This window comes from Lissotriton helveticus, chromosome 1_1 (genome assembly GCF_964261635.1).
Source record: "Lissotriton helveticus chromosome 1_1, aLisHel1.1, whole genome shotgun sequence".
Classification (NCBI taxonomy): Eukaryota; Metazoa; Chordata; class Amphibia; order Caudata; family Salamandridae; genus Lissotriton; species Lissotriton helveticus.
The window spans coordinates 1,948,695,673-1,948,712,964 of NC_136057.1; the positions used below are offsets into that span (position 1 = coordinate 1,948,695,673).

The window sequence follows — 17,292 nt, forward strand, 5'->3', positions numbered from 1 at the left end:
GGCTATGGTGGTTGGGACTTCCTTCCCCTTCCTCTCGCCTTATATTGCCAACTGTGGGAGCACCACCTCCGTTGTATGAACAGTCGGGTTTTTCCCCTTGTTTTTCAACCTCTTCCAGCTCAAAGGAGCCTCCAGTGGGTCATGATCTTTCGTGGAGCCAAGGCGTTTGGAATGTTTATCTATGGGTTTTCCCCTCCAGTTCCTTGTGTCGCCAAAGCTCTTGATTCTCAGCAGCGGCACTTCGCATGTGGTAGCAGGGCAAGGCAGCGCGGTTGGTAGGCGTGGTGTATCTTATGCTGCTCCAGTAATTGTATCCCAGTTGTGGTGCAGCATGACTGGTTAGGCGTAGTCAGGCAGTGAGGTATGTTGTGCGTGTCTGCCGGCTTCCTGCCTTGTTTCCCCCTTTTTGGCTATTGTGGTGTCTCACCGGGATATAAGGTTCTGGCCCCTCGGTATTCGAGTTGGTTAGAAAGGTAGGTGCAGCACGGCTGTTGGGGGTCCTTTGCACTCGGTTTCGAGTAGTGCCTTGTCCTGTGCACCTTATGTTTCCCTCTGCTCTTTGTTGTGGTCACGCTGCTTCCCCCTCCTTTTGGGTGACTCAGGAGGGGTCAGGCATCTTGGTCGAGTATAACCTGCAGTGGTGGGATGTCCTTGCCTCCGCTCCCTCTCCCTATGCAGCTGGTGTTTGTCTGAGTTAGTTCGCTCCTGTTATAACTGACCTCTCGACTTGTGGTGACGCGCTGTTTTCCCGCATCGGTCCCCGCGGGGGGAGCTGTGTTCGGCAGTGCCTGGCTACTGCTCTCTCCGCAGATCCCCGCTGCCCCTGTTACGATCTGTGTGTGTTGGGTTCCGTGAGCTGTGACCATCTCCTGTGCACCTTATGTTTCCCTCTGCTCTTTGTTGTGGTCACGCTCCTTCCCCCGTCCTTTTGGGTGACTCAGGAGGGGTCAGGCGTCTTGGTCGAGTATAACCTGCAGTGGTAGGATGTCCTTGCCTCTGCTCCCCCTCCCTATGCAGCTGGTGTTTGTCTGAGTTAGTTCGCCCCTGTTATAACTGGCCTCTCCACTTGTGGTGCCACGCTGTTTTCCCGCATCGGTCCCCGCGGGGGGGTGGGGTGGGAGCTGTGTTCGGCAGTGCCTGGCTACTGCTCTCTCTGCCGATCCCCGCTGCCCCTGTTACGATCTGTGCGTGTTGGGTTCCGTGAGCTGTGACCGTCTCCTTCCGGTCCTTTAGGGTTATATCGGTAAGGTTGTTGGTTGGTTTGTTGGTGCTCCGCGCATTGTGTGCTCCCTCTGGTTTACTCCATTTGGTGTGCAACTCTCACAAGATGGCCGCCTGGTCTTTGTTTCCTTTGTGACGCCGGCCGGTTTCGATACCTCTCAGGCATGTTGGCGGTTCCGTACATTTCCCGTCCTCTCTTAATTTGTGGTCGCTTCTTGGTACCTTATATGCCACCAGTTGCGCACGCTGTCATTAGCTTCCTGTATGCCTAATTTCGGAGTTTTCAGGTGGTTTTCTCTCTTTGTTTCTTTAGCTACTCCCCCTGCTGTATCTTTGCTTGCTTCTGCCCGTAATTCATATACTCCGCCTTCGCTGCAGTGGGGGCCGGGTGGGGAAGCTGTATCGGCGGGACTAATCGTGGTTCTCCCTTGTCCTGCACTGCACTCTGTCTTACTTTGTGTGTGCGGTCGTTGCCATGCTTGGGGTACTTCCTTGGGGTCTCCTTCGCCGATCCGCCATTTGCAATCTGGGTGGCCAGCCCCTGTGGGAACTCCTGTTAGATTTTTGTAGCGAGCCGGCGATGCAGTCACTCCAAAGTTGCCTCTCTTGTCTCCTCGACCACTTCCGACACCTACTTCTGTTCCTGTAACTTAGTCTCGCTTGCTGTAAGTCAGTGGAAATGTTTTTAGTTTCCCTGGTTCGCAGAGCGGCTGATTTAGGCTGTTGAAGATAAAACATTGCCTAAGACTGTAGCTCTGTACCACTGCATGAATCCATTATGCTATCTTGCTTAAAAGCATGCCAGCCTGTGACATATATGCTACATTGTTATCATTACAGCAGGCATATTAACTTTTTAAGGTACCTTCCCATCTTAATGTCTCAATGTGCTGCTATTAAGTGCTAATTAGCCGAGGTGTTTCCAACACATGCAATCACAGCTTTGGGTGTGCATTCTGCACAGTGTGTGAGCACTCTGGTGGGAGTGGTGTCCTGTCTGGTAGAGGTGGTCATGTTGGTCTTGACTAAGTTACCCAAAACTGTGGAGGAAGAGGATGGCGCTAGACCTTCCACTTCTGTTGCAGCTGCAAACGATGTACATTCACAGATGGTAAGCCACGGTAATCTCCTTCTGTGTAAACAGGCAGCTGTACAAATGGCTGCAATATTATTATGTTTGTGGTCTACACCATTGTTATGCTATGCTTTGTTCAGATGCTAAAGATGTTGGTAAGTGCAAGACTCATCTTCAACCATGGTCACGTGACCAATCAGTAGGGACATCCAGTTGGAGACACATTTTTAAGTCATCTCTTTGGACTAAGGCTTCGACCTAATCTCTTAGCAACCCAACATTGTTTAGGTTTATCAATATTCTGAATATTGTTTCTTATTATTTATATGTCCAGTGTTCGCAAACATTGCTATCTTTTGGATCATTGTCTACAAACAACAAAAATTGTGTAAAGTTGTTTGGGGCAAAGTTAACCCAATTGGTCATAATGAGGTGCAGTGCGGGTCAAGATTGTGTGATCATCATTCACCACGGCACAAAACGTTGCTCACCCTAACTTTAGGATTTGGGTTGTGTCACTTCTGTGCATTGTTTATCCAACATATGTACATACAAACATACAAAATGATGCACACTGGTGAAAATCAAAATGTCACACGTGTCAATGATGTGTTGTGTGTCTTGGAGATGTATGTTCATGGTCTAAAAAGGTGTGAGGTCTTCACCAATGACAAATCAAATGAGTATACTAGGCATCTCTTGCGTGTCCCTCATGTGTCTTAATTCCATTGTTCATGAATATCACAAACACTGCAAAATGCTTTGGTGCAAAGTGAAACACCATATGTTCCATTGTGGTGTGTGTGTATCAGAGGAGTTGTGATCAGGTTCTTTCAAGTTTCATGCTTAATCATGCCAAACGTGGAGCTGGCGTTGTGTGTCACCTGCATAATTTTTTGTTTGCTTTAATATTCGTGAACATCAAATAGGGTACACACATGGTGGATATTTGAAACAAATACTTTCTTCAGGTTTACAGAACATCCAGCTGGGAAGACTAAGAAGACTGAAGTCACAGGGGCACTTCTATTGTCAAGGCTTAACTCATTTCATTTAGTCAATGCGAGTGCTCTAAAGATTGAAATTCAGATAATTCAACAAATATAGAAGTAAGTAGTGAGACTCTGCTTAATTCTAAGAAAATGTAACCACAATATCTCTCATGTGAAAGAATTATATTGGCTCCGAGTGAAATAGGGTCACATTCAAATGTACTCTGTACCATATTCATCTTCTTTCAATTCCTCCCTGTCTCTGAAAATGAACCATTCAATATGTTTCAGGAAACAATATTTGACCTTGCATCACCAGTCTGATCAACATTCGATTCCTAATTAACAAATTGGCAAAGTATGCACCGGCTAAGGGCCCCATTGCTTTTTGGGGCCATGCAACAAAACAATATTGATTTGATCTTGAAATCAATCTTCAATGACACAAGAACGACTTAACTCACTTGCCATTATGGCTACTGAATACAACGTCTTGCAAAAGGTAGACTTCCAAGATATCCTGAAAGATTTCACCACAAACAAATTGAGCAAAGTGAATATGTAAAGTTTTGTTGGTTTATTAAAACTTTTTAAAAACGTTAAATAACATTAAGGATTGGAAATGTTTTGTTTTGTGTAAAAAAATGTGTTTATTAAACTTGTTAGTTGGTAAAATTAAAAACGTTTTAGGAAATAATTTGCGAGGGGGGGGGGGGGGGCGCTGAAATTTCGACTTCCTAAGGACCTCCACAGGGTTTAATCCGGTACTGTCAACGTTTCCTAATTCATAAGAAAGAAGCACGATACGAACAGGGCGATCCCATACGAATGCTGTTTGCTACTCTTTGGAACGAATACGGCACACCTTTCCAGCTTAACATTCTCAAAAAAAGGCACCAAAGTCAAAACTTTCATGGGGACCTGCCACGAACCTGTCTTCAAAGCGACCCCTCTGGGATAGTCACCCTGACCTCATGTTGGCTCATCGTCAGCTCCCAAAATGACCATATGAATTGAAAACTCCACCACCTTCATACCTGTTTTGCAGAGTTGCCTTAGCCACGTTTGTGTGTTACCAATCAAATACATTAACAAATATTGAGTATGTATAGATACGAAAAACAATATTCATGTAGCCCCCATAAAAGGCTAATAATCAATAAGGTTCACTTACTATCTATAACACATGAAGGATAGGTTATTGTCCCATTTTTGCACTGTAAAAAGAGTTCTGAATTTGGTCCCGTGACGTAGCCTTCTTTACACTTAAAGGGTACGGATGTCTTGTGTTTAACAGCTTTGCTTATGTCTTCAGGCTGATACAATTCTAAGAAGTTTTTATCCATTTCATCTTTACTGAGATGACACGGTTCTGAAAATGATATAAAACAGAATCATACATTCATAAAATATTGCCTTTGCACACAAAGATGAATATGTAGAAATATAAAGAACTGTACTGGCAGTTGGAAATAAGCACTGTATATCATAAAATGTGCATAGGGTGTTTCAGATAAAAAGCTCAATATGAAAGATCTTCAATCAAATCTGCACTTGTGTGCAACATGCAGTTGGTGTATTTAAACATTTGTTGGTGCTAGAAGTCACAGGCTGGCAGGAGCTTTTAAACACTGTTCTGACTTTAGTGTTTGGCTGTTCTAATTTTAGATTTTATTGCACTGCAGCATTTATATAATTTAGTAAATATGTAGGAGGTTTCAATGTGCTCTGCAGGTGAGGAGTCGATTTTTTTGATTCTGTGGTGTGTGGATGAAAACAGGTTTTTGATGGGGGTGTTCACTGTTAGGGTTGGGAACTGACTTCATTAAAGATGCCTGAAAAAAATGTTCCAAACCTGATGCGGTGGTGTGCCAGCACATTTTACAAGTGTGGCAGAGACAAAAGAAGTGTGGAAGATGTCAGTATGTCAGTCTTGATATGGAAAAAGCCGGGACTTTAGGGTTCTTCTGAATTGCAAATGAGTATCTATGTACCTGATTTTCCTTGGCAATTTAATCCCTAATGGGTATATGAAGTTTATAGTAGGAAGGACGTATCAGCAGAGAGTTCATTTTGATATGAGGTTTCCGTTTTGCTAGTAAAGTCCTACTTTTGATCATCAGTAGCTATGTTTCAGACTGTGGATTGACAGATGAGCAACGCAGATGGCTTTAAATGATTTATACCTAGACACTCATAACCAGTGTTCAAATATAGAGCTTTGAGGGGACGGGTAGTATGATTCTATCTGTTTAGGATGAGAACTTGTCTAGCCACAGTGTAAGAAAGTGGCTCTATATATACAGGACCAAAGTAAGGTACAATGTGTATAGAGTCCCCAATCTCCAGAGGTATGACAGAGGTTAAAGTCAGATATGACCTTACTCTCTAAAGTGGTAGCTTGGTCGAGCAGTAAGGCAGTATCAGAAGACAGTGTAAAGCATTTGTTGTACTCACTCAGTCAGCAAAAGGTTCAACACACTCAAGAACTGAACTCTAGGCCAATTGTTTTTATATCAAAAGATATATTTGTTGTATTTTAGAACCAACAGGTATTAAAATAAACTTTTCTCAATATGAGTGACTTGAGGTAATTATTTGCAGAAAGGCAATAGACTTTGTAAGTACAATAGCTACAGTTGTTGCAATAGGCAACCCAATTCTAAACACAATTTAAGATTGAGCTCAATGGGTTTTTCAACATAAATGCAGTTGATTACTTTGAGGATTACTTTTCTAACCACAGGACTGGATCCTGGATTCAGTCCCAGGACCTAAGCTGTAAACAGTTAAGCAAAAGCGTTTTGGTTACAGTTGTGATTTTTAAAGAAAGAGTATAAAAGTATTTTCAAGGTTGACACTTAGAAACTTTTCAGTGAAAAACAAGCAATGTTATCCTATGGAAGGAATTTCGAGTCACAGATAAAGTAGGTTCTCGTTACTTTTGTAATCCAGTACTGGACTCCTAGGTTCAATACTGGGACTTCTACCTAAGACAGGTAAGCAACTACGTTTTGGTACTTGGTATGATTTTTAAAGAATATTTGTAGTTTGCGAAAATCGATAGGAGAAATTTCACAGAAAATCAGTCAATGGTTTTCTATGGAAGAAAATGCAGGTAACTGATAAGTACAGTTAGGATTACATTTGCGGTTCAGTACTGGGCTAAAAGGTACAGTATTGGCTTCTCCCCTGATCACAGGTGAGTAATTCAAAATTCGTTATTCGGATGATTTTAGATGAATATTTTAAAGTTTCAAAACTCCAAACGTAAAAGAAATTTCAGTGAAAACCAGTCAATGTTATCCTATGGAAGGAAAATGAGTTATCAGCTTTTAGGTAAGTACTCGACTGGTAGAGATAAGGTTCTGGGCATAGACTCAGGTGTCTCAAGGGTTGGAAAGGTACAGTAGTTACACCCTCAGCGGCACAGGGGCAGCCGAGTGCAGAGAGAGAAGGCCCAATGCAATCCAATTGAGGGTAGGGGGCCTTTGGTTGGTGGCTGCAAGCAAGCAGGCCACGCGGTGGTGGGAGCTGAGCTTCTGGTCACTTACTCAGGGCAAGTGGGGAAGTAGAGTAGGGTAGAAGTTGCACTTCCAGCGGCACTCGGGCGGCTGGGTGCAGGGCGCTTTTGAGCCGTATAGCGCTCAATGTTATCCAATGGGAAAGTTAAAAAGTGAACAAAGGCTCCAGGCTCGGGGGCGGAGATTCTTTAGGTGCGACCAACACTTCGAGAGGTAAGTTGGGTTCTTGGAGAAGAGGTAGGTACCCCAAAGAAGGGCACGGAGCCAGGTGCAGGGGTGTATTTTGGGGTTGGGTAATCGTACCCTCAGCTGGTCGCGGTTTGAGGGGTCCCTAGTTCTGAGGCTGCAGGCGTCGTCTGGTCTGTCAAGGAGGGTCTTTGGGCACTGGACTTCAGCTCCCAGTCACCGGGGGGACGTCCTCATGGTATTGGGTCACTCAGGCACAGGCCGGGCTTGGCGGGTACAGAGTGGGCTGGATTTGCGGTTAATGGCTGGCACCAGGGGTATTTATGTTGGAGCAGAACCACTGCTCGTGGGAGTCCCAGTCTTTTGGAAGGATCAAGGCAGGCAGGTCCTCCGGGGTTGTCACGGTTGCTGTCAGCGGGAGACTCCGGCGTTTCACAGGAGCAGGTTCAAAGGTCAACAGGCCTGTAGGGTTCTGGGGCCAAGTCAGTGAGCGTCGTCCTTTTGTTTGCAGCTGCGTGGCAGGTCTTCTTGTTTCTTGGTCTTCTCGTTGTTGAAATGGGGATCTGAGGGAGGAAGGTTCAGGGTGCCCCTAAATACTAAATTTAGGGGTGTTACAGGTAGGGCAAGGGCCGGGACCAATGGGTCCCTGCCCTGGGGTGGGTACACCCCCTAGCCTGCTCCTCTCTTGCGGGAGAGGGGCAGGAGTATAGCTGTGATTGGGTAGGGCTCCGCATCTTCAAGATGGCTGTATCACGGAGTTGTGCTTCACCTCGCCTCCCCCACCTGAGGGGTGGGGTTGGTATAGGCTGGCACACCCCCTTTCCTGACTTAGGGTTTCCCGCCATTCTTCCCACCAGAGTGGGGGTCAGAACCGGTGGGGCCCAGTTGCTGAGTACAGCAAATGGCCTGGAGAAGCTCAGAAAGGCGGTATGCCTTTGAAGCTTCCTTTGCTCATCCTGGGGGAGAAGGCCTTGCACCTCGTCCCAGGATGTGCACTGTTGCAGGCTCCCGAGAGCAGCAGCTCTTGACCCAGGGGTCCAGAAACATGTCTGGTGGTGGCAGCCTCGGCAGCCACACAGTCAGGACACTGGGTGTTGGTTAGGTTTCAGGGGGCATCTCTAAGATGCCCTCTGTCGTGCATTTTACATTAAATCCCACACTGGCATCAGTGTGGGTTTAATGTGCTGAGAAGTTTGATATCAAACTTCTCAGTCTTCAGTGAAGCCATCATGGTGCTGTGAAGTTCGTAATGATGACCTTCCAGCACCATATACTCTTAATGGCAGCACTGCACTTACAGTGCCCAGGAATGTCCCTGGGAACTGTAGGGGTACAGGGCTCATGCCCATGTTCCCACACCACTGGCATAGGGCACACAGCTAGAGAGGTGACTGATGGAAGCCAAGGCAGTGAGCTTGTAGGCATGGCACACAGGGTGTATGCCATGTCGACTCTCTGTTTAGTTCTGTACTTAGACACTCAGCCTGCAAAGGCAGTGTGTGGGTGTCAGGGTACAGGGTCCCTAAGGGTGGCACAATAAGTGCTGCAGCCCTTAGGGGCCTTCTCTGGTCACCAGGCCCCGGGTACCTAGGGTACCATTTACTAGGGGCTGACAGGTGGCCAGAAATGCCAATTGGGTTTTAGTTGCAACGCAGTTTTTGGGAAGTAAAACAGGCCCTGGGCATCTGGTTGGCAGGAGCCCAGGGCAAACTCATTCAAAGCACATCAGCAATTCAGCAAAAAGTGGGGGCATACCCATTCAAGAAAGATGGCACTTTCTCACACAGTTTTATGCATTTTTTGTACTTGAGTAATACATTTTACAATGAGTAAAATGTAGTCTGTTTACTCGTAGGCAGGACTAAAATAGTTGTCGAATTTGCAATGTAGAGAAAGAGTCTTAAGTCACTTTGCTGAGTTGAAATTGAAGAGTAAATATGGAGGCCATTTCTAGCATTGTGGAAGGTGAGCTCAGCCCTATTCAGACCTAGGTGCTACTCCTCCCACCCATCTAGATGTAGATGTGCCTATGCATCCTGGCTGAATCACCCTGTCTCCCCCAGCCCTGTCACTCACAAACCAGATGGCAAATACACACACTAGCAGAGGCAGGCTGCATAGTTAGGTAAGAAAACACCCAATTTCTAAAAGTGGTATTTTCAAACACAGAATGTCAAAACCAACTTCACTAAAAGATGTATTTTATCATTCTGAGTTCAGGCATACTAAACTCGAATTCCTACCATGTTACCACGTTCTCTGAGTCAGTTAGGATCATAGGATGTAATGATCAAACTGCCCAGTCTGGCCTATGAAGAACAGGTAGCCTTCCAATAGTGAAAAACAAGGTAGGCTGTAATTCACTACCAGGACATGCCACACACACCCGGGCATGTCCTGCCTTTTACCTACAATGCACCCTGCCCATGGGGTTACCTTGGGGGTGATTTATATGTATGCAAGGGAAGGTTTAGGGACTTGCAAGTGTGTGCACTTGCCAAGTCAACATTGCACCCCCAGGCTGCGCACAGGCTCTGCAGTGGCAGGCCAGAATTACACTTTACGGGCTGTTTACGTGGGTGGCACAATCCAGTGCTGCAGCCCACCAACAGCATTTGATCTATAGGCCCTGGCACTCGCAGTGCACTTTACTAGGGTCTGACACATAGATCAAATAAGCCAAACATGGAAATACTAATCCATAACACATTTTATACAAGGACACTTGCACTTTGTACACTATTCTCACTGCTATACAGTGTAAAAGTCATTACACCAGCAAAAAACTGAGTAAAAACCGAGAGGTCAGAAAGCAAAAAGTCAGGGGAAACAACGCCAAAAGATGCCAAGTCTAACACATGTCCCCTCCAGCTGAAAGTTGGGAGAACTACCCACCCTCCTGGGAGATCTCTTCACTAAGGCGGAAGAACCTGGACAGACCATCTGCATTGGCGTGTTCTGTACCAGGGCGGTGTTCCACCGTAAAGTCCATCCCCTGTAGGGAAATGGACCACCTCAGCAGTTTTGGATTCTCAAACTTCATCTGCATTAACCACCTGAGGGGTCTGTGGTCGGTCTGAACCCTAAGTGAGTCCCAAACAAGTATGGTGTCAGCTTCTTCAGTGCCCATACTTATTTATTTATTTATTTGTAGGTTTGTATAGCGCTTGAATCACTCCGGCAGGAGTATCTCCGCGCTTTTTGACCGGAAAATCAGCAGCAAGATGTGGAGATGAAATTAAACTTCATTTTTGAAAAGAATGGTTTTTAAAAGTTTACGGAATGTTAGGTGCTCTGTGCATTGTCTTAAAGCCAGAGGTAATTTATTCCACAGCTTAGGACCAGTGGTAGACATACCACAGGGAAAGATTCCCTTTCGATTGCACTCCACCACTGTTCCCTGGGGAGTAGTCTCCTGCAAAGGAAGATGACAGGCTGATCTAGGGCCCTCTTCGTTGAGTTGTGACAGTACCACTCCCACACCATGCTCTGAAGCGTCAGTCTGCACAACAAATTCCGTGGAGAAGTCAGGTGCCTTGAGCACGGGCGTCGTGCACATGGTTGCCTTGATGACAACGAATGCTTTCTGGCACGACTCAGTCCAGATCACCTTCCTTGGCTGCTGCAGTACACCAGCAAAAACAGAGTCAAAACCGGGAGGTCAAAAAGCAAAAAGTCAGGGGAACCACGGCAAAAGAGGCCAAGTCTTACAGGATAGATATCCTTTGGGCATCACTCTGTGAAGTATGGGACCTGGATTTTTTGCAAATATAGGTTTCAGTTATGGCAGAGAGATCAAATGTGAAGTCTGCTAGTAGTAGTCCTTATCTATAATTCATTTATTTTTCTAATAGATCTCACATTGACTGGCATGCATCATAGGTGGTTAAAACCATGTTTTGACAAGTCTGGAGTTTGTCATTGATCAAATAAGAATGAGTATTGGAAGTTTGCAATAAGCAGGTGTTGGCCTCACTATTGGCATTTTATATATAGTATATTTAAGTCTCATCTGTAGTTAGGCTTGTTGAAGTGTCCTCTGCTGGATATTGGTGCAGTTCTGAAGTTGGTGATAGGGCACAGTCAGATGGTTAAGTAGCACATTTTGGCACCTTGTGTGGGTCATGGTCCCAATGAAGGTCTTGTTCAGCTCATATTGCAGCTCTTGCTGATGAAGCAGCAGACGTGGTATGCAACAGCTATCACAGGATCATTCAGTTGGTCTAGGAAGCATATGTGTCACTTTACAGGTATTGATGGGAGGACGACAAGCACTGGCAGTGCCATGAGTGGAGTGGGTATAGGGAGGCTTGGCTAGAAGATAGGGTAAGAATAAAGGGACAAAAAGGATAGAAGATAATGACTGTAATAAGTAATAAAGATGTGCTCTTGGGATTTGTACAGAGAGATAAAGAATAGAAGTGAGGCAGGAAAAAGCTATAAGAGGAGGGTGGGGCCTAAGGAGGGGTGTGGAGCTTTGAAGGGGGTTAAAGAAGCAGGGCTCAGTAAATTGTGTTAAATTGTATTAAATAGCTTAGAGTGTTTGAGAGCAGGAGTGAGGGCAACCTTGCCTCAGTGAGAGTGACTAGAGGGAGAGTTGAGTGAGAGCGAGAACAAGATTAACCAATTGTATGTGGTGAGGCATGGAGATGGGGTGTAAGAGGGAGTAAACATTGTAGTGATTAGATTAGGACAGGAGGAAAATGGAATAGGGAGTTGGGTTAGGAAAGGATATTGGGAAGACAGTGGTATTAATGTCATATTCTGTTAACATAGAGTCTGATTTGGAGCGTTCTCGGTTGCAAATTCGAATTGTGCTAGCTCTTTTTAGCAAGAGAGGATTTAACCTTTTGTACCTCCAAGAAGGGCTTGCTGAGGGTTGCCAATGAGTCCTAGCTGACCTATCGAAGCCGATTTCTACCCAACCCTTTTCCTCGACCAGGCTACACCCACTCAAAAGGGCCTATTGTCCAAGGGAGGTGTATGAACGGTCAGTTAGCTCGAAGAGTAATTAACATGGCCCAGCAGGGTAGTGCAAACCCTGAATATTGTTAGGGCTGGATCAGTGAAATGTTGCAAAAACCAAAATACACAAATGTGAACAAATGAATATTATATTTGCACTTGGGGCCCTTTTAAACTTTAGAAAAGTAATTTTCTATGTTGAGTCAATATAAGATTATATTTTGTGCAGTTGTCAACTGAAGTGTAAACACAGTGAATAGCTTACACTTTAGTCTAAAAAAAATTTAATTTCTTTTTGGATGCCTAACTAAATTATAAGACCTGTAGACGCTCACTTCCCATCAGTGACATTTGTAAGTCAATCTAAAATCCACATGCAGATTGTATGTGGATAAAAACCGTAAGAATCTTTTGAATCTACTCTGAGAAAGACTTACTAACTTCTATGTCTGAGGGTAATTTTGATTACATGCAGTGGTATCATGTAATTCCTGAATTGCGTGTTACCAATGAGTTTACATCTGTATGATTTTTTGCACTCGGGAGTCTGATTTGAACAGAACACCTCGTGTAGAGAGACTTTTTCTGCTCGAACAAGTCTCCTTTTGAGTAACGTTTTTGCGGGAGTTATGCTTTTACCTATAAAAGATATGAGATACCAGACCAAAACAATTCCTACGTGTCAAGTGATTTCACCTAATCTTTCCAAAGGTTTGGGGGCCTCAGATTACAAAGTTTACAAAATAGCCTACTGAGTACCTCTGGCCACCACTGACCCATTTAAACTGTTCTGCTTTCTCCTAGAATGCATTCTCATTTCTTCTGCAAAGCCCAGTTCCATGTGTCAGCTAAAACTGATACAAATATACTTTAGAATTCCAGATCATTTTCACACATGTGGTTGCATTTCAGTTGCAGCTGCAATCAAATTGAACTGGGGGATCTACCTGAGATGACCCATTGGCAGCAAGAAGGGGGCCCCTTCAGGGAGTAGTTCTGAAAGGCGCAGATGAAATTCCCTTTTCTCGCTGGTGTGCGGCAGCAGGTAGAGAGTCCAAGGATCATCTCATTTACTGGGAAGATGGGTTACTTCATAGTGAACCTGAGGTCATTGAGCCTGATGCAGCCCGTGTTCTGGTGGTACCCAAGTGCTTCTGGGCCTTCCTAATGGGACTGGCTCATGACGTGCCTCTGGCAGGACATCTGGGGCAAGACAAGACTTTCCAAAGGCTTGTCACCCACTTCTTCTGGCCCCAGATGAAGAAGCACATTGGTACCTTTTGTAGGACTTTCAAGATGTGTCAAGCAAGTGGCAAGAGTGGCGGGAAGTGCAAGGCACCCCTCCAACCCTTTCCTGTGGTGATCACCCCTTTTGAGCGGGTGGGCATTGACATTGTGGGGCCAATGGACCCCAAGACAGCCTTAGGCAACAGGTTCATCTTGGTCTTGGTGGACCACGCCAACCGGTACCCGGAAGCTGTCCTCTGGACAATCACTGCCCCCGTGGTGGGCCGTGCACTGATGGGGATCTTTACCCGTGTGGGGTTCCCCATAGAAGTGGTCTCCGACCGGGGTATCAGCTTCATCTCTAAGTACATGAAGTCTTTGTGGGAGGAGTGTGGGGTAACTTATAAGTTCACCACTACTTACCTACAGGGAGGTGCCACAGAAGTCCTTAGGGTTCAGTCCCTTTGAACTCCTGTATGGCCACCCTGTGAGAGGGCCTCTCATTCTAGTGAAGAAGGGCTGGGAGAAATCTCCTGGTGAGACCCCCCAGAATGTGTTCAGCTACATGCTGGTCTTCCACAACCAGACACAACGCTTCAGGAAACTCGCGCAGGAGAACCTGGAAGCTAGCCAGGAAGAAATTAAAAGATGGTACGACCAGAATGCCACTCTGGTTGAATTTCCACCTAGGCAGAAGGTGTCGATGATGGCGCCAGTGGAGCCTTATGCGCTCCAAGACAAGTGGACTGGGCCATACGCGGTGGTGGAGTGCAAGAGTGATGTAACATACCTGGTTAACTTGCAGACTCCGAGGCAACCCTTAAGGGTCCTACACGTGAACCACCTCAAATCCCACTTTGAGAGGTCTGATGTGACAATGCTCCTGGCTACAGATGCTGGGATGGAAGAGGATAGTGACCCTCTTCCTGACCTCCTGTCAGCGAAGGAGCAAGACGGCTTGGTGGATGGAGTGGTCCTCCCACCCACCCTGACCCCAGAACAGCAGAGCGACTGTCACCAGGTGTTGGGTCAGTTTGCCTCCCTGTTTTCCCTGACCAAGGAGTCACCAATTGGTATGTCCATGATGTGGACACTGGAGACAGTCTACCTGTGAAGCAGAAATTCTACAGGGTAGCTGACAAGGTCAGGGCCAGCATCAAGGAAGAGGTTTCCAAGATGTTGAAGCTAGGGGTAATTGAGCCTTCCAGTAGCCCCTGGGCTAGTCCAGTGGTGTTAGTACCAAAAGCTGCTGCACCAGGTACCACTCCAGAACTCCGGTTTTGTGTGGACTACCGAGGGCTCAAAGCGGTCACCAAAACTGACGCACACCCCATCCCCAAAGCTGATGAGCTTGTGGATTGGTTGGGCGCTGCCAAGTACCTCAGTATGTTTTATTTTTTTATTTTATTTATTGGTATTTTATAAGAAACAACAAAGGACATACAATGCCCAACATTTTGGTATTAATGCTTCATCCAGTTGAACTGTATTACAACACTCCATATCCATTAGAATATTACATGGTAGACATATCACGCCACATTTGATTTAATGTTACATCGCTTTCACTCTGACTGTTGATCTAAGCTCAATAAATAGTCCGCCAAATAATGCCAATAGTCTTTAGGTCGTGCACGTGGTGACAACTCTTCTTCGTACAATTTAAGATTATCCTTACAATATATCAAATCACTGATCCAATTCTTAATTCGTGGCGTTTTCTTACCCCCCCCCAACATATTGCAATATTCCGCTTAGCTAAAAGCAGTGCCAGTACACAGAATTTGCGTTTTCTCGCTTCAACAGTTTGCAGTATATTCAGCAGGCATGTCTGTATGGTACATTGAATTTCAATCCCCACCATCTTACTCAGCATTTCTGTAACCTCCAACCAGAATTGAGCCACCCCCCTGCAATACCATGCCATGTGTATGAAATTTGCATCGTCTGTTCCAGACCTTTGGCATCTTGAATCCTCACGCAATCCATATTTGTGTAGTCGTTGGGGCGTGTGGTATGTTTGATGCAAGTATATGATGTGTATCAGTTTTAGGTTTCCATTTGGCGGCAATATTTCAGTAATCGTGCCAGCTGAGCCCCACTCTTCCCCCGTCAGAGGCAGTTCCAAACATGCATTCCATTTTTGAAGTGCCTTGTCTGCAGTAGCACCTATTTCGGCTTGCAGTGAAGTGTACAGTCTAGATACTAAGTGTTTCGGATTAGCTGATGTGACGAGTAATTGCAGTGTCAGTAGCGTGTCTGGTTCAGCAGGATAGGCCGGGTAGTGCGTTTTCAATGCTCGCTGTAGTCTATAGTATGTAAATTTAAATAACAATGTCTGGTTTTGTATATATTCCAGCTCTTCCAATTTCTTAATTGTCCCTGCCTGATATAGGTCTCCTAATGTGTCGAATCCCACCTGTCTGAGCAGGTCCATTCCCACTGCTTCTTGCGTGACTGGGAGAGCCGAAGGATAGTTAAGTGGTAGCTCTGGTGCATATATTGGTTGTTTACCAACTTTTTTCGCTATTACCTGCCATGCCATCGTCGTAGCATCCACTGTATTGATATCTTTTTTATGCAATGCCGGTCGCGTGTGTGATAATATTGCATTCAGTGGTATCGGGAGGGCGTCTCCCTCTTCCACAGCCACATGTGTGATGTATGGAGTGGGGTGAAACCAGTAGTGCGCATATTGTGCTTGCGCACATAGGTAATATAGTAGAAAATCAGGCACTTTAAATCCTCCTTTTGCATACGGTAATGTTAGCGTATGGAGGTTAATTCTAGCTATTTTACCCGCCCAAATCAATTTTAAGGTGACCGCTTTGATCTCCTGGAACACAGGATTCGGTGGTTTTATTGGAATGTTATTAAAGAGATATAGCAGTTTTGGTAACAGTACCATTTTTACTATAGCTATTCTGTCCGCCATAGATAGTGGCAAACGTATGCACCGATCTATTTTCTGGTCCAGCACACTTAACACTCTGCCGTAATTCGTGCGGATCACCTCTTCCGGGTCTCTGTGGAACCAGACTCCCAGATATCGCACTGGATCTGTTTGCCAGTCTACGGGGTAATCTAAATGGAAGGGTGTAGTACTAGCGGTGAGGGGTATAATCGTGGATTTCGTCCAGTTAATGTTTAGTCCAGAATGATATCCAAATTTAACGAATTCTCTTAGTAGTGGATTCAAATTCTCTTTTGGGTCCCTGACGTATAGTAACACATCATCCGCATATAGCGAGATGTGCAGTGGTCTTTGGGGGAATTGCAATGCTGAGTTTTTGTATTCCTGTCGTATCTTACATACTAGTGGCTCTATAGCTATGGCGAATAACAGGGGCGATAGTGGGCACCCTTGACGCGTGCCTCTCCCTATTTTTATTGGTTCCGAAATATATTTGTTGACTTTAATCCTCGCTATAGGTTTAGTATAGAGGAGCGCTATCCATTGCAGGAACATTGGGGAGAAACCCATTCTTCGCGATATGGTGTGTAAGTAAGTCCAAGCAATGGTGTCAAACGCTTTGGCAGCGTCCAATAGCACCGCCGCTGCTTTCGTTTCTGGAGTTAGGTGGTGTGCCAGTGCAAATAGGGTCCTTGTGTTGTGGGATGTTGATCTAGTGGGAATAAACCCTGCCTGATCAGGTAGTATCAGTCTCGTCATTAAGACTTGCAACCTTGCTGCTAATAGTTTAGACAGTATTTTGGAATCAACGTTTATGAGAGATAGTGGCCTATAGGAGTCACACGTCTCTGGGTCTTTCTCTGGCTTCAACAATGCAATAATCATTGCTTCTCTCAAGGAGGCCGGTAGTACACCTTTTTCATGTGCATCCCCTAACATTTCCACTATATTTGGGGCCAGTAAATCCACAAAGGCTTTATAGAATTCCCCAGTGAATCCGTCTGGACCTGGAGCTTTTCCATTCGGCAGGGATTTTATTATTTCCGACACCTCTTCTACTGTCACCGGTTGAGAGAGGAACTGTCGTTGTGTATCTGACAACCACGCCAGCGCTATCGTGTCGCAGTATTTATCTATTTCCTCTGCTTGGGCGGTCTGGTCAGTTTGGTACAGTGTGCCAAATGTGTG

General features: G+C 45.4%; 1 protein-coding gene across 2 annotated transcripts in view; it reads right to left on the minus strand.

Moving 5' to 3' along the window:
* LOC144755218 (complement factor H-like) overlaps nt 1-17,292 on the minus strand; it is a 1,175,739-nt gene that overhangs the window by 274,425 nt on the left and 884,022 nt on the right. For both annotated transcript variants that reach the window (XM_078643916.1, XM_078643925.1), the window contains exon 21: nt 4,463-4,660. In XM_078643916.1, coding sequence (XP_078500042.1) covers nt 4,463-4,660 — 198 coding nt within the window. The remainder of the gene's footprint in view (nt 1-4,462; nt 4,661-17,292) is intronic.